General features: G+C 48.6%; 5 protein-coding genes across 5 annotated transcripts; 1 reads left to right on the top strand and 4 right to left on the bottom strand.

The window, feature by feature from the left end:
* Positions 1-214: 214 nt before the first annotated feature.
* EV420DRAFT_1675595 (Sec23-binding domain of Sec16-domain-containing protein) lies at positions 215-3,679 on the bottom strand (the record flags this gene model as incomplete). Its single annotated transcript, XM_060479146.1, has 7 exons — positions 215-546; positions 607-760; positions 796-1,753; positions 1,803-2,099; positions 2,149-2,419; positions 2,469-2,899; positions 3,012-3,679. Coding segments are annotated over 7 exons (3,111 nt in total), but the record flags the coding sequence as incomplete, so codon positions are not given.
* A 2,532-nt stretch (positions 3,680-6,211) lies between these two features.
* On the bottom strand, positions 6,212-8,029 carry EV420DRAFT_1269176 (ARM repeat-containing protein; the record flags this gene model as incomplete). The annotated part of the gene is made up of 9 exons (XM_060467486.1): positions 6,212-6,309; positions 6,367-6,495; positions 6,541-6,778; positions 6,832-7,038; positions 7,087-7,182; positions 7,229-7,348; positions 7,401-7,562; positions 7,612-7,887; positions 7,940-8,029. The coding sequence occupies 9 exons, from the start codon at positions 8,027-8,029 to the stop codon at positions 6,212-6,214; spliced, it is 1,416 nt and encodes a 471-aa protein (XP_060331951.1).
* A 2,451-nt stretch (positions 8,030-10,480) lies between these two features.
* EV420DRAFT_1537537 (kinesin heavy chain) lies at positions 10,481-14,415 on the bottom strand. Its single transcript, XM_060472949.1, is given in 17 exon segments — positions 10,481-10,723; positions 10,779-10,965; positions 11,017-11,157; positions 11,210-11,371; positions 11,426-11,575; positions 11,632-11,696; positions 11,756-12,011; positions 12,069-12,317; positions 12,378-13,046; positions 13,096-13,191; positions 13,211-13,326; positions 13,377-13,520; positions 13,581-13,737; positions 13,794-13,867; positions 13,957-13,961; positions 13,988-14,179; positions 14,250-14,415. The coding sequence occupies 17 exon segments, from the start codon at positions 14,285-14,287 to the stop codon at positions 10,557-10,559; spliced, it is 2,868 nt and encodes a 955-aa protein (XP_060331950.1). The 5' UTR covers positions 14,288-14,415; the 3' UTR covers positions 10,481-10,556.
* A 45-nt stretch (positions 14,416-14,460) lies between these two features.
* On the bottom strand, positions 14,461-15,064 carry EV420DRAFT_1537535 (Elf1-domain-containing protein). Its single transcript, XM_060472948.1, has 3 exons — positions 14,988-15,064; positions 14,804-14,929; positions 14,461-14,752 (listed from the first exon to the last, which is right to left on the bottom strand). The coding sequence occupies exons 1-3, from the start codon at positions 15,046-15,048 to the stop codon at positions 14,610-14,612; spliced, it is 330 nt and encodes a 109-aa protein (XP_060331949.1). The 5' UTR covers positions 15,049-15,064; the 3' UTR covers positions 14,461-14,609.
* A 127-nt stretch (positions 15,065-15,191) lies between these two features.
* EV420DRAFT_1537534 (kinesin 2) lies at positions 15,192-19,070 on the top strand. Its single transcript, XM_060472947.1, has 8 exons — positions 15,192-15,647; positions 15,767-15,913; positions 15,978-16,406; positions 16,453-17,090; positions 17,145-18,013; positions 18,070-18,202; positions 18,255-18,406; positions 18,459-19,070. Exons 1-8 carry the CDS (start codon positions 15,220-15,222, stop codon positions 18,963-18,965), a joined length of 3,303 nt encoding a protein of 1,100 aa, XP_060331948.1. The 5' UTR covers positions 15,192-15,219; the 3' UTR covers positions 18,966-19,070.
* The last annotated feature ends 177 nt before the right edge of the window (positions 19,071-19,247 follow it).

The raw sequence follows: 19,247 nt of genomic DNA, 5'->3' as shown, positions 1-19,247 counted from the left end.
TTTTCGTGTTCTCAACCACAATGGCGGGTTTTCTTTGTGACTGACAAACTCGTAAAGTACGATGTTACGTACCAAAACCCCGGCTTTACTTTAATTCATCTCATACCAGTAAGAATACAGCTCGTTCCAAACGATATATGGAGTAAAATCCTAAATAAAATAATGACTTTAGTCTATGAGCTCAACCGTCCTATGTGGGGGGAGCGTCTTGAGAAAACACATCTACGTAGCGGTTACGAATAGGTCGCTTCGAGCCTTGCGACTTGGGTCGTCCTGGCATAGGAGATGGTGGCGGCGGCCCAAGTCGAGCACTGGGGGGTGTAGGAGGTCCGGGCTCTACTTCAGGAGTAGGTACCAAGTTCGAACGAACGCGTGGAATTGCCCGTCGATTCGGTGGTGCCGTTGAAGATTCGGCAGCAGAAGCAGGTCGAACAGGTGGTCGTCCATCCATCGAATCGGTCGGAGGCGACATACCTGTATACATGCCTGGGGATGTCGTCGCCGGTCTTGATGGCGGAGGAGGCGGTGGGGCAGGTTTAGCTGCTGCTATCAGCTCCAGCCTATGTATCATAATATAAGCAGAATTCTAAAGAAAGGCGAAATCACTGACTTTTTTATTAACCCATCGTTTCAGCTCCTTATCGTAGTAAAATGATGTTTCTTCTCCTAGACTGGCTTTGACAGGTCCGGAGGATTCACCTCGTTTCCACCATCTACCGAACCAAGATCCGCTGCTGCTACCGCTTGAATTTGCAACTGGCTTAGGATCTGTAATAACATCAGTACTCCAACAACAGTAAACCGCAAAACAAACATGCCAGGTCGTTCAGGAGCAGCAGTCTTCTGTTCTTTCTTCTCTTCAGATTCAGCGTTTTTGTCATCGAAAGGTTTATCCTTAGGCTTGGAGTTCCCAAACCCTAGATCTTCCTCTTCGTCCACCTCATCGGGAACATTATTAGGTGAGCGCGAAGCTGTTGCTGGTGGGGGCGCAAGTGCGAAGGCGGTATTATCCATCAGGGATATGAAGCCATCTGCAGACGTCACAGCAGCATCGTCGACTTTTACAAAGTTCGTCGCAGTTGGTGTTCGTGAAGACAAACCATCTCCCCACCAAGTGACCTCTTGCGTATTTGGATCATCATCAGCCTCATCAGACGACGGTTTGGGTGTCGCAACATCGACCTCATTCATAGTACCCAAAGGCTTATAATCCGAGAACGCTTGCCCAAAAGAATGTGACGGCGCAAACATCGTCGTTGTTGCAGAAGCAGACGATATACGCGGGAGAGGGGGTGATTGCTTTCGGCGAATTGTGTCCATGGCTGAAGCGGCCCGGTCTGGTGGCCGATATCCATGAGTCGACATTGCAGATCCAGTGCGACCTGGAGCAATGGGAAGATTCACCACGGAAGAATGGGGAGACGGATCCGCGGACGGAGCCGCAGACGAGATGGAGCTATATTGTGAGAATGGCCCCATATTACCGCTGCGGTCATCAACTTTCGACGGATCTTCTTCGGTAGCAACTGTGGCCTCGGTATCACCAGTGACAAGTTTCGTGAAGCGCCCTTCTAGCCATCCGCCTATCGTATCCAGACTTGGTTTACTCAATTTTCCACTCATCCACGAACCACCTTTGTCCACAAGTGACACACCAGCGATACGATCAGACAAACCCTTCAGCTGTTCTATGAGTGTTTCATTGAAGTACGGTGAAGGTCGTGACATGCTAGCCAAAATGGCTTCGCAATACCTAATGACAAGATCGGCAAACTGGCAGTGTCAGAAAGGAGGGACTCTACCTGTTAGCAAGCTGCACATAACCAAATTCAGCCAAAGTGGCCGCTCTGATAAACCGATACGCCTGAAGGTGAGGTAAACCCCCAAAGGGTTCTTGGCCTTTAGTCGGCGTAGCCAAAGATAGCGCAAACTCGATAATCTCGGAAAATATTACGGGGTCGGAATCTTTATGGAAATTCGGCCACGCCTGGGGACTGCGTGAACCTGCGAGTATCAGTCTTGCCGTAGGGTGTCCAATGCCGCCTATCGGAGGAAGAACGGTGCTACTAGCTGGCGGTGTCTGTGAGGAAAGTAGGTAACTGAAATGCCACGTCAAAATAGCCACGACCATCAAAGCCTTCGACATACCAGACATGCGCAGCTTCAACCCATTGGTTAGCCAATAAGTGATCACCGAAGGCCAACAGCGCCGATGATGTGTCACTGTTTATTGACGGTGACAGCATCATGCTGACTGTCTCAGCCCACTTTGAGAGACAATCGGTGGGAATACTACCGGCGGCCACTTGTGGAACTGTAAAGTTCGGTGTCATAGGCGTCATTTGAGGCAGCGCCGGAACGGGCAGTGACACATGTCCCGTTGCTCTTGAGAGCAAGTTTTGGGGTATCATCTCCTGGACTGTTAAATCATTAGTATTAATGGCGTAACACCAATCCAATTAACTTACCAGATGAAGCACCTTGCCCAGAATACAATCTATATGCTGCTCGCAAACCTTCCCGTCCATTGACAGACGGCAGCATGGCCTCACTGCCACGAACTTGTAAACTATTCCGAGACATATCTTCTTTCACACCTAGTTCGGTCTTGAGGAATTCGTTGACGACTTCTTCCCATGCGTCCTTGTCTATCCCACTGGCAATAACCATAGCATGTGCCCATAGCTTCTCATCCAATGCATAATGATATGCCTTTTTCCGTTCTCCGTGAAGAAGAAAGCCTTGTATCTTATTCAACGCTGAGGAGCGAAGAGTCGTTGTGGAGATCGTTTCTTCGTTGCGCGGTGATGGTACAGAGACACCGGTGTATGAAGCAACGGCTGTAGACTCCAATGCTGGCGTAAAGCCCAAAGTGACGGTTGAGTCAGAGGTGGATTCACTGATACTTTGATCTAGCTGAGATATCAATGCGGAGCGTACAAGCGGCATCAATTTGTGGGCTACAAAGCGCATGAGTGCAACTCGTGAGGCAAATGTAGTTTGTTACTCACGAGCCTGAAATCCGACCGTCATTTTCAACCATGACTTTCAATAATTTCAGGAGTACAAGCTTTCCGTCTGCTTGTCGCCTTTCTGAGCTATTCGCATGAAGATATCCAATCCCCTGGTTCATTTCCTCGGCTCGATCCGTTAGATACTTGATAACTTTAGCTTTTCGGGTCTTCGCTTGGTTTGAAACGCCTGTCCGCACTAACCCTGTGGTAGGACTGCCAGGATCCGAGAACAGAGGACCTGGAAAAGTTACGGATGTGTCCAAAGCTGATTCAGGAATAATCTTGTTGAGAAGTCGGATTTCAACAGCGGTAGAATTTCGCGAGGAGAGAGCCACATCAAATCCAGTGTTGAGTGTCGCCGCTCCATGGAAGCAACTAACTACCTTGCCACCGAAACCAAAACTGAATACCGGTATTCGAGCTGAAGAACGACCTAGCGGATCATTCGTTCCCATCAAAGACGGTGAAGGTGCATATGGTGTATGTGTTGGGGGCTTCATTTCTGGTGCGCCCAAGGTTTGGGGCATTTCATGGTTTGGGTAGTCATAACGAGAAATCACGGTACCATAATCCGTTTCACTCGTTTGCGCACGAGTATGACGGACGGGGGCATACGGATCTTCTGCATCAGTAGACGATGATGATAAAGCAGAACCATTGGACATTGAGCGATTTCTCAATGACTCCCCGCGGGGCAAAGAAGGCGGCGGCGGCGGCGGTTGTTTAGCTGTCGCAAGATAGCTTTGACTCGGCGGAGGAGGCTTGAAAGCATGAGTCGGGGAGTACGTGCTATCATAACTAGTGGAAGAACGCTTTTTAGGTACATACATATCGGCAGGAGGCGGAGTCCGGGTAGATATAAGATTGATGTTGGGCGACGATGCTCTTGGGACGCTGGTGGAAGACTTCGGACGGTAGAGATCAACAGAAGGTGGCTTCTCCACAGACCGGTTGTTCACAACAGGGGAGGATGTTCGACGTATACCAACAGATGACTGAGGTAGGTAGAGGCTGAAAGATGGGGTCCCTCCTGCTACAACGGGGGGACCATGAACTGCAGAAGACGGAGATGAGTTCACGCTACCAGGACGATATGGATCGGGGGGAGTAGACTGTGCCACAGCAGGATGTTTTGTGCTGTCAAATGGAGATGAAGTCCTACTCGTCGTATTGAAATGTTGTCCTTGCCAATGAGGAGCCTGAGACCCATTCGTTCCCTCGTGGCGATCATTATCCGTTAACAATGTTTGCGTAGAGGCGACGTTAGGAGACATTAATTCATTCGCATTGTTTACATTACGAAGACTTGAGTGGTGTGCAGAGGGAGGCGGAGGCGAGGAGGTTGAGACAGGTGGAACGGGAGCGGCTGCTTCGTGCGACAATTCAAATGGTGACGATGAATTCCAATTCAGACCTTCCTGATTTATCATGCCATTCGCGCCGGCATACGCTTCAGGATCGACGTCTTCTTCGAGAAGACCTCCATTAAAGTTAAGAGGTTTGCTGTAAGGAGACGTCGACTCGTTTTTATAGGGCGGATTATCATAGGATGCAGGTGCATATTGTTGACTACCATTCGTCCTCGGCTGTGTGTCTAGTTGGGAAGGGTAATGCGAATCAGGATGCCCATGTTGTTCAGGCAGAGCAACATGATTTGATTGGCTGAAAGTGCTTGTAGGCGGTATGGGCGGGCCGCTATCCGGGGTACGAGAAGGACGGGGAGGAAGGTGAGAGTACGCTGGGGTGCTGTAAGCGCTATGAGGCGTGGTCCGGCGTGGCGGTGGTGGCAGAGTGGGAGGAGGCGGCAGAGCGGGAGGAGGCGATGTCGAAGTAAATGTGTTATTGGGTTGCATGCTAGGCCCGCGTGACATATTTCGTCGTGGTTTCGTCATTGGAAATGGTGGGTCATACGCGTTGGAAACCTTTGGCCTCTCAATTGGCTTCGTGGGCGAGGTCGGCCTTGCAGGTACACTGGTAGGTGGGAATGAAGAAAAAGTGGGAGTTGCAGATGGATACGCGGTTGGATTGTACTGAGCAGCAGCAGTTGGTGTATACGACGAATATGAAGGCCTGAATGAAGACGCAGGGGGGTCAAATGCAGAGACGGTTGAAGGGGAAGCTGGAGAATCGTAAGTATGCAAAGGAGGCGGTGGAGATGCTGCATGATGCGAGTAGCTAGACTGCGTCGTTGCAACCATAGACTTCACTGGCGGCGAGTAGGCATCATGCGAGGCGCTGTACGAAGGTTCCCGTTGTTCTACTGCCGCAGCGTAATCATGAGCTACTCGATAGTGTGAATGGCTGTACAAGGGTATGATACAAAGAAATCAATACCTGGCCCTTGTCCTTGCTTCTGTCCTGCACCATCAAACGCCCCATGAACCTGCTCGTGCCCAGTACCACCGAATGCTAAATTGTGTGAATAAGGGGCCTGCGAGGAGTTGTACTGCTGATTCTGTGCAGCATCGAGCCTTGCACTCTGTTGCTCTGTCTTGTTTGACGTATTTCCCACTACCCCAGGGGCATCGAAAATCGTATCCAAGTGCCCAGAAGGCGCGTACGTGTCGCTGACACCAAACAAGTGTTCTGCCGATTGTGTAACTTTCGTTTCGGTCGACTCTGTTCCCAGTGTCGCAAACGGGTCTAGGGAGTCGTCCGAGCCAAAAAGAGACGCCGCTGCTTCTGCGCCTTCCATTGCGCAGAAAAATAGAGGAAAATGGGGAGGCTACCTAGGCAGTGTAGGCGGTCGACACAGCGGCCGACTGGGAGTCTTTGAAGCTTGGAAGATCCTACTCACTGTACCCACGTACTATTTGGCCCACTTTGGTTGGACCCACGTCACCTCCCATGTCTTTCTTGGTCCAAGTTTCAACTGGCGTCACTTTGTCTTGTAATTATCCAGAACGAAGCAATGCACTATGACTCAAAAATCGACAATTATAATTGTGTACTATGCGTATAAACCAGATGACAAGGATGAGAGCAAGGACGAGCAAACGACTAAATGGCCCAGTTAAAATACGACAACTAACAAGAAAACCAAACTATCGACAATATGGGAATAGGAATATCCAACAAAAATGTGCAAAGGATAGGATGCATGACATGGAAATAGACGGTGCAGGCAGACACAAAGCAGAGTTGATGATCACAGAATTAAAAATGAGCGTGTGGTGGTGTATGTCCATAGAAAGGGATTATAGGGTTGAAGGGGTGCGGCCAGAAAGAATGACTTCGGGAAGGATGACAGTAAGCTCCCCAGATTGAGTACTAGATTTATCAAGTAATTTCTCGACTGTCAAACTAGGGTGTGAGCTTCGGAGAGAAAGGATTAAGAGAACTAGATACGTACTGGAACTAAGGTGTTTATTGTATGCGCTGGAATACTTTCGCATGCTCATCAATTGAGGACGAACCATGCCTATTAATGCCTCTCTTTGCTCCCCTTCAGCAACTTGCAGCGCACGTTGGAGGACGTAATCTAGGCCCGGTGAGCCGTGAGCGGCATGCAGTAAACGCGACTTACTGGCAAATTGATCCTTCATCATCGTCATAACCGGATTTGCGCCATCCTGCTTTGGCACCATTATCTCCTCTATGAGGATATGTCGGCTTTCGGCATCCGCGCAGATAAGGGCCTTCTCGCAGACATTTGACGCAAACTTGTGCCGAGCCATCTGCAACATCTGGCCTCGTAGTTTAGCTGTTACCTGGGTCCTATCGTGCGATTGTCCGTGCTCCAATACAAATTGGATAACATAGTTCTGTCCCGCGAGGCCGGTCAGTCTGCGGTGATGGACACAAAATGACAACATACTCCGAACTGATCCTGCATCAAAGTGTTGGTGTAGTCGTGCAGCTCCTCCAACAATGGGCGAGCCAGTTCTTCAGGCAAGTGTTCGAGGCAGCGTTGAAGCACACGGCAGCCATAAGCGTGCGTAGAAAGCTCGTGCACGCTTCCCCTGAACGAACTCACGAAACCCAGTTTGTCCGGAGACACGCGTTCGATCAGTTTTTGAATTACCTACAAGGATGATCAGCACAAGAATTTCAAAGTGCGGATTAAACGTACGTGGTTCCCATTTGCGTCCATGACACATTTTAAAACATGGCCGTCAAGTTCCCTGACGAATGCCGCCTGTTGATCTGGTAGTATATATTCTATAGCCTAGAACAAGTCAGGGCACCACACAGCGGATATCAAGGACGTATACCTTTTGAACCACTCTACAACCATACATTTGTAACGAAAGATGAAGAATATGTCCCTCCATAGTATTGGCAAGTAGTGTCTTTTGCATTTGTGTTCCGTGTTCGAACAGTTTTTGAATAACCTGAAAATATTCTGAGCCACCAAAAGCCGATTAAAACGCACCGTCTACCTACATAATTACCAAAGACGTCTTGGACTAGTTGTAAAATATTGGCCGGAACGATTTCTTCGAAAACGAGTTGCTTCTCCTCGCTAGTCGCAGTCTCTAATTTTTGTTGTATGAAACGCGACCCATGTTGGTCACCACTGAACTCAACAATGTAACCATAGATATCCTGTGATCGTCAGCCAGAGAACGCATGTTTCTATGGAAGAATGCCTTACCCGCAGCTCCCACTTGCGGGCTTTGTTTGACCGGAATTCGTCCAATACCGGACTACGCAACGACATGACCGGATGACCACCGTCACGGCGGCCAAGGCGCATTCCGTGGGGATAGACGACCTGACCGCTGGGACCGTAGATAGTACTCCCAATAATGGGAGGCCCTTGTGAATTATAGTCGATGCCAGGACCATATGGTTGACCGTGAGGGGATGGACTCGTCCGAACAGGAGCATACATCATGGTCTGGGACGCTAATTGCTGTTGAACAGAGTACTGGGAATATAAGTCAGTCATAAGTCCCAAAACCAGTAAGACAAAGACGCACAGATAGTTCATGTTTCTTCTCATTCGATGTTGGCGGATTATTATTAGGAACTTGCGAGGGTATCATAGGAGAATGAGTGGGAGGGTACATCATAGCTTGGGGAGCCGGAAAGTAGAAATGGGACCCGGGAGGACGGTTCACGGAGTAGTCATAGAACATCGCAGTTTGCTGACGAAGATCAGCCATGCCACTAAAGGCCTGGGGCCCGGGAAAAATCGCGGGAGCAGCGTTCGCCAAATGTGGGGAAGCGTACAACGACGGATCCGGCGGCGCAGCGCCATATGCATAAGGATACTCGACATACGAGTCTCTACTGGTCGCATTAGGATAGAAGCCGCTGTAGTCGGGCTGAGGGAACGAGGGATAAGGTCCACGGCCTTGAGGCATGGCTCTCAGCTGGCTGGGAGCAGGCTGGGAGGAGTCATCGTGCTGTCGAGTCTGTACAGTGAAGTCATCTTCGACAGCCATGCCGCGGAGACTTATTGAAAGATCATCTACGCCCGAAGCACTCTGCATAGAATCAAATGCTGCGGGAGCATTTTGTTGGACAGAGTAGTTGCTTGCAACGAAGGCTTTCGTCGGCGATGTCGCAGAAGCATATCGAGAAGAATTCGAATCTTTGCCCAAAGTACCGTCATACCGCTGGGGAGAAAATCGACCTTTCTTCGAACCAGAAGATCGGTCGTCCTGACAGCAATGCAAGTAAGTGAGCAAAAAAAAAAGGATAAAGGAAGGCAGAAAGGCTATTTGCTACGACATACAATTCTTGGACCCGAAAATGGTGCCGATGGTAGCTGCCTTTGCCTCGGGTGATGCAGATTTAACGGCGGTTCCTGTTGCAGACGAGTCATTGGATAAACAAAGTCCGGAAGGTCGTGCATGACTAACCAATTGAGCGAATTCCTTCTTCTGAGGACTCCCGCCGTTAGCATCGTCCCAAGCTCCGCTAGTCGACCGCGATGCTGACCACCCTTCCCCAAAGTTACCCCGAAAATTAGGGTCTCCCTGCGACGTTGAAAGATCATTTCCACTAGCAGCCGATGAAATGGAGGGATTTCGTCGCGATGAGGAAGTTCCTGAGTCCCAAACCTAAAAGCCACGATGAACCATTCTGGGACCGAAAAGGAAAATGCCCAATGAACTTACCTGCCATCCTGCATTATTGACAAGTCCCTTGAGTCCATTGGCGCCAGGCATGCTAACGCTCAACATGTTCCCACTCGTAGTCGGCGTAATTTTTCTTGGCGGTGCCAGCTAGTGAAAAGAATGAGCGCCACAAGAGTGCATTGGAGCATTGTAACAAACATTTGTCGGGGGATTCGTCGGGGAGTGAGCTCCGGAATGTGTTGACGACCCAGACGGCTTGCGCGAAGAATCCCCATACATCGACGAAAATAGGTGCTATATAATATGTCTATGCAATTTAGACGCGAAAACGAGTCCAGTGAGCGTGCACTCACTTGGTGTGGCAAGAAGGGGAAATTACGACAGTGGGAACGGGTGCGGGACTATGATGGTCAACAAAAGAAGATACGACGATTATTTGGTGGAAAACACGACGTAAACCTAAGCGAAACCCACGGTGACCAAAAGAGGGCGGATATGAGAACGTGAGGAGGGCTGCTAGAGCCAAATGGAAGCCAGAGACGCGACTTGTGAGACAAGGGGGAAGGGAGGTAGCAGGGACCTGAAGGAAAGGGATAGGAGAGAAAGCAAAGAGCGGCACGTCGACGAAGGACGCGAAACTAGGCCAAAATTCTGGCAAAGGCAAAAATGAACCGTTTCTCCTAGAAAATATTAAAAAAGTAACACCGGAGGCAATATAGAAGAATAAAATAAAATCTTGGCTCGCGTTTCAACGGAATCAAATGAGGAAATCTCGCGTGGCACGGGGAACTTGTATGGTCTTCTTTTCCAATTCGAAGCTAGGCGCGTCAGTGACGTAATAATTGCAATGCTTCCGGACAATGCTTCCCGTCAATCCTTCAGCCGTTTCATCGCATTTGCTCCTTGACTTGACTCCGGCAGCAACGCAAGAAAAAGACAAAAAAATCCGCATAAAAATCATATTTTTTCTTCGGTATAAGGCCGTGCTTCCCACCTCGCCGACGGATCCGACCCATTTTGGTCCGATCTTATCACCATTATATTCTGTCAAATCACAGGCCGAAAAATGTACCATCTGTGGTGCTCAAAGTGTGCCCAAAATATTACGGAGGCTCCAACCGGTTGATGCCCCGTCTGATGGGCCTATGGTAAAGGTTGGTCCCGAAAGTGGGTGAAGATTGCCGCAGTGGCCTGTACATCTTAGATTCACAGGCGATCACGCCACGTATACAGTAAAAATTCATGCATGGAAAACGCTGCATTAGAGAAAGATAATAGATGCTAAATGAGAGATAAAGGGTATGGACAATGCAGAAAGAAGTGGAAGGTCTGCCACGGGTTTGTGTACTTCACCGAGAGTTGAAGAACCACGACGCCCGCTTAGCTACAAAACATGATGAGTCCTGATTCCATGACACTAACAAATACACATACCTCCGGAACTGTCAAAGCGAACGGCGAATGCCAATGACGGTTAATGTTGTTCGGACCAAGATATAGATGATCCAACTTACCCTGTTTCTTCGTTCTGGAGTCTAGCCAATGGGTTGGCATTGGAGCCACCACCTCCACTGATGGGCACAGGCACTGATGTCGGAGGCGCAGTCCCACCCCCACCTCTTAGAGGCTTAGCGATACGACCGAAAGTTAACGAAGACGTTGTCGCCGCCTTTTGTGCTACATAAAACGAACGAGATAAGAGACACGCAGTGCAGATGAAACTACCACCTACCGCGAGCCTGATCTAATCGCTCCTTAACAGCTTGAAGCTGTGCCTCGAATTTCTGGTTCTGCACGGATAATCTTCGGTCAGCGTCTTGAAGGAGGGCTTCCAAATTCTGTATCCGCTCGTTTCGTGCAAGCAACTTGCGTTCTGCAATTCCAGCCTCCTTCTTCAGGGAGGAGTTCTGATCAACAAGCTAATCTTATATCAGCCGCACGATCTACCTATGTCATTTGTATTAGCGCACCTGTTTCTGTACCAGTGTCAATTGCTCTAAATTGCGTTCTAAGAAAGCCATCTTCTTCTGCTGGGCTTTGCTATTACTATTCCGAATGACGTTGTTATATTGCTCCTTGATCTCGTCCAACTGGATTTCCAGCTCAACGACCTGAAGGTATTATTACAAATACGAATCGGACTTGTCTAGAATAGGTGCTCACCTTCTCACACCGATTTTGCAAATCTCGCATGAGAGACTTCTTGACACCATCGAATTCCGCTAATTGAACGTTGATGGCCTTTCGTGTGCGTTCGAGATCTTGGGCGCTCTCGGCAAGGTTCTTGCCACCTTCAATACCGGCGGATGTTACGGCAAAGGCGCGCTGGGGATAGTTCCGGTCAATAAGGTAAGCAAGTTAACAAAAGAAAAGGCTGACCTTAAGTTCCTCGTTGACACTCTTCAAACTCTCAATGGAAGCATTCAAACTTCGGACCTCGTTCGCTCTCATGTCAAGCTGTTGCTTAAGATCTACGACTTCGCTCAGATGAGCATCACGTTTCGCCGCATATTGTGCCTCGAGTTTGTTCTAGGGTGCAAAATGACATCAACTGATGTCGCGAAAGGCGAAGGTAATAAACATACCTTGAGATCAGCCATAGACTCTGCAATGTCAACATTACTGGTTTCTTCGTCATGGATGGTCTTCTCTGTTGAACATATGAATGTCATAAACAACTGTTCCAAAGCAATCTGTTTTTGAACTTACCAAGAAGTTCTTCGTATTCAGTTTCCAAAGAGGCAACACGACTTTCTAGTTCATCTCTCCTGCGTATGATCATTTCGTTTTCCTCCTGACTCTGTCTAAGTCGGTCAACGGTCTCTCTAACGAGGCTTTGGCCTTCGGCCAATTGCCTTCTAATTGCCGTGAGATCATCCGCCGTTAGTGAGGAAACAGAGTCAGCGGCATCTAACTTCGCGAGAATCTGCCGCAATTGATCATCTTTCTCGGAAAAGGCACCTTGCTGTAGTTTATTATTAGAGTAAACACCAGCATGAGTAAGCAAAAATGTATAACGTACAGTATCGAATTTCGCCATCATCAGCGCCATCTTTTCCTGCTTGCGTTTCTCCTTGTCTTCAGCAGATGATTCTTTCTGCGCAGACTTGAGTTCCGCAATCTGCTTCTTCAGTTCCTCCAGTTCGTTCTTGCTATCCGCATTCTGTTCCTTGAGGATGTCTATTGTAATGACATCCTCTTTGTTGTCGTAATCTAATCGTTCAACTTGCAGTCTGAGCTCATTGATCTGACTAGACATCGACTTGTTCTCCTATATCAAAAAGGACGGCGTCAGCTTTATTCTTTCCTGCCGTTTAGTACGAGTACAAACCTTGTTGACGGCAGCTTCCTGTTCCTTCAAAAACGCAAGCTCTTCTTTCAACTCCTTGACGAGCTTCTCTGCTGCGACTAAAGAGCTCTCCCTCTCGGCCAGTTGGTCACTGATCTCATTCTCTCTCCTCAAAAAGTCCTCGCGCTCGTCCTTATCTAGACCAACTACGGTTGGCGTTTGAGGACGGCTATCGTCAGATCGCAATCCCTCTATAGCGGGGTTGACAGGAACTGGCGTCAAACTGCGTGATAAGGAAGCCGGAGTTGACGGCGATGAAGATGAAGGAGTCTTCTTTGTAGGTGCTGTGGCAGGTGCTGCAGGTGCGCCATGTTTTCCTGGCGTGGCCCACTCCACCTCTTCGACATGTCCGCCAGAACGCCAGATAGCAAGCTCTGCTTCAAGGGCGGCGATATATTTCTGGTACGATGCGTTGGCAGCCTGCGCTTTACTGAGAAGTCCCTTGAGTTCCAAAGGCGACAGTTCGGCGTTGACACGGGCAGAGTTCTTGATCGACTTTGCTCGGATACCAAAACGTAACGTAGACAAAGTTTCGGCTTCGTTGTAAGATGACGGTGAACAGTTAATGATGAGGGTGGTGCGTGAATTTCCTCCAAGCGACTCTTGAAGGATGCGCGTAAGTTTGGAGTCACGGTAGGGGATGTATTTGACCTATTCCTTTGTTAGCGGCACGAATAAACGGAAGACAAAAATTGGAAACCTTCGCATCAGTCAAAGCATTGATAACCATGCCAAGAGCAGACAAAGATTTATTAATTTTCTTTGCCTCCTCCAACGTCTGGCCAGAAGCGCCTGTCTTCCCAACCTTTTCCGACCCAGGCAAGATCGACAAGGTAAAGATTTCCGGTCTTCCGAGCGCCGGTCTCCGTATTGCGTTGCTCGATAGTAATGAGGAAAATACTGTGAGACCGAGACGATTCGGCATTCATGTCTATGCAAACAATGTTAAGTGACACTAATGCGATGCTCAAAGCAACCTACTTGTTGATGATACAACTCGTGCTTCACCACCAGTTCGCATTATTTCATACACCTCTCTTGCACTACTGACATAGTAGTCGGACAGGTTCTTGACGTATACACCTTTTGACTTCTCTTCATGAACTTGTAGATTATCGTTCTGAGCTAATATCAGAAATTGTATTTTCAGTTTTGCAGTAAAATGAAAGCAGTACGGCGACGTACGGGCCAGCAAATCACGGATTTTCTCCAAGTAAATTTCCATGTACGACGCTTTGACGAGGTATTCTAAGTGTGCGTCGCTCTCTACGATGGACTGGAAGATTTGTTCAGTGATTCGAGGAATTATACCCTTGAGTTCATCAGAGTCAATGTCAGCACCCTAAAGATGGTGAGCTATTGTTGTTCCTGAAGACGCCGGCAGAGTAAATGACAGACCATCATAGTAAAAGTCTTCCCGCTCCCCGTTTGGCCGTAGGCGAAGACGGTACCATTGTACCCATCTAGGACATCTGGAAAGAGCAAAGTAAGAGAGTGTATCGACAAGGAATATGGCAAACTGGTATTACCTTTAACGATACTGAGTTACCCTATTCAGTACTGTATCTCAAATATGAAAGAATGGCACTCACTCCTTCACGCCATAGTCAAATACCTCGTGCTGCTTCGTTCCCATTGGAAAGACTCTGTCGAAAGTAAAACCATCCTTCTCGGGACCCGACGTGAGTGAGGTCGACCGTAATTTAACTGTGGTGAGATTGTCATCGAACGCGACAACGTTTTCTCCGCCTTCACGTTGTTCTATCGCGTTGGGAGGTCGAAATCTGGACAGTAGGGTGGCAAAGGTTGAGGGACATTGGAAACTCGATGATATGAGTGAATGAGATGCCGTACCGACAAACAACTTTGATGTTGTTGCCCGTGGTGGCCATGGCGGGACCAACTCTATTACAGGGGCCGCTCTAAAGAATAAAGAATGCAGAAGAGACAATAAATGTTAAAGAAGGAAACAGAGCGGATGCAAGGGGCGTGAGTGACGGAAAGGCGATTGGGATCAAAGGGAGATGTGTTTGCATTTGTTGCCGTGTTGCTACTACGGCTTGACTGAGCTCGCCGAAAATAGCCTAAGCAACGCTGCAACAGCGTGTTCTGAGAACAATAAAAAATCGTATATAATATACACTTGCGGAAGAAAGAGTACACGTATTGCTATCGAGAAGTTAAATGCAAGAATACAGCCTCAAGTTCCAGAGCTCAATCGTCGTCGCTCCCGGCTGATGCAGGTGCTCGAGCACGGCTGGATGAAGCTGCAGGGCGTCGGACAACGGGCTCGCCTGATTGTGCCGCGTCTGCAGCGTCAATCCATTCTGAATATATGTCGATGGGCTCGGTGAGATCTAGGAGAAGGAGTCAGGGTGTAGTTCAAGGTAGGCGGACGGGTGGCATACGGTTGACTTTGCTCTGGAATCTTTGGTCGCAGACCTTGCAAATCAGCTGGGCAACTCCTTCCTTCCTATCCATTCTCACTGATACTGATTTGTCGTGGTGGCAGAAAAGGCATGTAAACGTGACATCTGCGTCCCTTGTAAGCACTGCGATGATGAAAGCATTTTGAAAGCATTTTATACGCACCAAGGGGCTCCTTTTTCCTCGTTGGACCCGGTTTTCTCGACGATTTTTTGCGTTTGCCCATGGCGTCGCTAACAAAGCAGGCTCAGCATCGGCATCGGCTCCTGAAATGGAAGTAGGTCAAGGTCACGTGTATGGCGCGTCAAGCGGAGTTTGTATTGTCCGCGTTTGTTTGGTGCACGACTATACCTCTGGTTTGTCCGTCATCTCCCTATCACGCTCGCCGTTCCCTACAATGGCTACGCGTCGTCCACCATCGTCGCGCTCGAAGAGCAATAATCCAGGCCTACCGCCACCACGTTCCCGTTCAGCTATGGCCAAACCTTCGTCTCCAATAGAGAACTCGTCACTACCTGTGCCATCAACATCAAGATTACAGAAACCAACAGCAGCCGCTCCGGTAAAGCATAAAGATGATGCTGAATCGAATATACGGGTTGTTCTACGGTGTCGACGACGCTCGGAACGTGAAATCGAAAGCAATAGCCCAGTCATCGTCACCTCAAACGGAGCCAAAAGTAACCAGGTTTCCATTGAAACGACAGCTCCAACATCTACTCTGGGTGTTGTAACTCTTCCACCTATACGCACGTATCCCTTCGATCTGGTCTTTGGTCCTGAAGCAGACCAAGCATTGATATATCATGAAGTCGTCAGTCCAATGTTGGAAGCAGGTGTTGATGGGATATAATTGCACATTGTTTGCGTACGGTCAGACGGGCACCGGTAAAACGTGAGTACCTCTGATGACTTGTCAATATACATTCACATATCGACTTCAGCTACACGATGCATGGCGACTTGGTTCCAACTGCCATGGGCAATCCATCAGTCCACGCTGGTATGATTCCGCGGGTTCTATTTCGACTTTTCCACTCTCTGGAGACGTCTGGATCTGACTTCAGCGTTAAGATATCCTATATCGAGCTGTACAACGAAGAACTCCGTGACCTTCTGGCACCTGATCTTCCTGTTCCAACAGGTAATACGCAGCCTAATGTCCAAGGACGCTTCCAAAAGCGCGGACGGTGGTTTGAAAATTTTCGACGATGCCAATAAGCGCGGGGTTTTCATCCAAGGCATCGAAGAGATATCTGTAAAAGATTCTGCTGATGCATTGGCACTCTTGACCAAGGGGAGTGACAGACGTCAAGTAGCTGCGACGAAATTCAACGACCACTCTAGTCGGTCGCATTCTATCTTCTCTATCACCGTCCATACCAAAGAAAACGGCGTTGTTGGGGAGGATTTACTTAGGACCGGAAAACTTAACTTGGTTGATTTGGCCGGGTCTGAAAACATTGGACGTTCTGGTGCTCAGAATGCCCGCGCCCGGGAAGCTGGAATGATCAACCAGAGCTTGTTGACGTTAGGACGCGTGATAAACGCGCTGGTTGACAAAGCTCAACACGTTCCTTACAGGTCAGTTTTACTTGATTCGAAGCTGTTAAGCCTGACACTCATACAGGGAATCCAAACTTACTCGACTCCTGCAAGATTCGCTTGGAGGACGCACAAAGACTTGCATCATTGCCACCGTTTCTCCCGCCCGTTCCAATATCGAAGAGACGTTGTCGACCCTTGACTATGCGATGAGAGCCAAATCTATTCGTAACAAACCTGAAGTCAATCAACGGATGACGCGAAACTCCCTCCTCAAGGAGTACGTTGCGGAAATCGAGCGTTTGAAAGCCGATGTCCTGGCTGCGCGAGAAAAGAATGGTATATTCTTCTCGGAAGAGACATGGAATCAAATGACTGCTGAGCAAGAGCTCCGGGACACCGAGATCATCGAAGCGAGGAAACAAGTGGAGATTGTAGAGGGACAAATGAAAGTCGTGCGAGAGGAGTTCGAAGAGAGTATCGGAAGACTGAAACAGAGAGAAGCCGAGCTGAAGGACACGAAGGAGCACCTAAGGTCCACTAAAGAGGTCCTAGAGGAGAAGAAGACTGAACTTTTGTCGGTCAAAGTGGCGCTCGAGGAAGAACTGGTAGTCCGCCGAGCATTCCAAGCGACTGAAGGTGTCCTGGACACAGTTGCTGGAGGATTGAAGACCGTGACTCACGAGAGCATCGCCGATGTTGGAAGTTTGTTCAACAAACTTGGTGCGTCCCATGTGCCCATGAGGCACTACAATAGTTGACGTACTACTCTTACAGAACGCAAAAACGATGTCATGCAGTCGAACGCTAAGGCAGTTCTGACGCATGGTAAGAACATCGCATCAGCCACACAACTTCTCTCGCGACACCTCGATGAATTCATGAGCACTTCATCCGCAAATGTCAGTAAATTACGTCAAGAAGCTAAACAATTCGAATCCTCCGAACTGTCGAGCCTTGCATCGTACTCCCAACGTATCCACGAGCATCTACAGCAAGTACAAGAATCACTAAATGATATATGTGGGCAGGACGACTCCGAAGATCAAGCTCTCACAGTTGTGAAGAAGACTATGCAGGAGACGCACGAGACTTTCAAAGTTGGCTTTGGTTCGTGGGGTGAAAACCTGAGCTCCAGCTGTGTACAATTGTGCGCCAAAGTGGACAACGTGGGAGCTAATGCGTTTGGAGGAGTAGAAAAAGCTGTGAAAGCGATGGCCCTGTTAGTTGAGGATGTGCTTCGCGATGCTCTACAGTTCATTGAAGCTGAACGGCAAGGACTTCTTGCCTTGCAATCACTCGGTTCCGACGCTGCGAATGCCGAGATTCAGCGGTTGCGCGAGCAGAATGAAGTCTTGACGACAATGATCGAAAACGAGCGGATTAACGCGGACAAATCAAAGAGCGAACTAGTCAAACGGATATCTGGGTTGCTTGGAGACTTTGTGATGGAGAGAGATAAGGGACTCAGGGTGGCTGTGAAGGGTGTCCAGATTGCAAATGAAAAGGGTGCTGGAGTGTTGAAAGAATTCATTGGGAAGCAGGATAGCGCGCTGAGTGACATGGAAAGCGAAGGTACCAAAGTGGCGACCACCTTGGAGAAGCGGAGTGGAGATATGAAGCGCACAAGAGACGGTATTCTTAAAGTAAGCATCTGTTGTTGTTTTTTTTTCGGTTATGGTGTTTCTTATTAGCTTCCTAGAACCTGAACCAGGTGAAAGAGACTGTCACCACGGAATTGGCTTCTCTGAGCACCAACGTTGCTGGATCAATATCGTCGTATTCGAATATAATCCAAAAACAAACTCAGGACATGGTGGACTCCTGTTCTACAAGTATGATTCTTTTCTGTACGTGTTCAATGGTCACTCATGATGAATGATCCAGGTTTCGAACAACATCAACGTGTCAAACGCGCTCGAATCGAGACAACTAAGGCTATGGGTGTGAATGTTCAATCTGAATATCGATCACTTGACCTTGATCTTGCATCAACATCTCGTAGTACCGAGGGTTTCGTGAACCAGGTATCCTCCACGGTACGCGAAGTTCTTTTCTTTCGAGAATATCATATTCAAGTTGATCTGCTAGGCTTCCAATCTCCAGGATATGATCACGACCTTGAAAAGTTCCGCAAGTTCACAGGTGTCTTCTTTGGGCTGTGCGACGCGTTCTTTGGCAGAGCAGGGTGCCAAAGAAGATGTGCCAACGGGATCTACGCCTCGGAGAAAAGCGTGGGAATATGTCGACCACTGGGAGCTCACCAAAAGTCGGGACGACTTGCTCGAGGCATGGCGACAGAAAGTGCTCTCGTCTGTTAAGAACGAGGCCTTTCTGGCGGAGCACCTTCCTTTGCCAGAAGAGGACGATATCGCCTCGGTGATCGACGAAACACTGTCGTCCTCTGCTCAATCACCTAGTTCACCAGTGGCGCCGGCGTCATTGGTTTCTTCTGCATCTTCCGTTTCATATCCATCAATACCACAACCAATAATGAAAGGGAACACGAAATACTCTACAAAGGGCTCTGGAGCATTGACGGGGACATTGACGGACGCTAGAAATGTTTACACGACGCGAGGAAGTAGACGACGATGATGGACAATGTAACTGCTACTTTCCGGACGTATTGTACTTGTCACCAATATGTTATTTATTTATTGACCCTAGTATTTTATTACAGCGTTACCAGTCATTCCAGTCATTCTGATGTTTTGCGGCTCCGACGAAATGCGAGTCAGTAGACCTGAGTCACCTCTGAGGAATTGTTGGTCTTCCCCACCAGCCACCAGTCAATTATGTTGACATCTTTGGCTCGGTGCCACATCCGGGGTGGTATAAAGGGTCATCCATGTTTCTTGAGACCCGTCCTTTGTACTC

Source organism: Desarmillaria tabescens (assembly GCF_030435595.1).
Source record: "Desarmillaria tabescens strain CCBAS 213 chromosome Unknown EV420scaffold_14, whole genome shotgun sequence".
In the NCBI taxonomy this organism is placed as follows: domain Eukaryota; kingdom Fungi; phylum Basidiomycota; class Agaricomycetes; order Agaricales; family Physalacriaceae; genus Desarmillaria; species Desarmillaria tabescens.
This window is presented reverse-complemented; position numbering and strand designations above follow the sequence as displayed.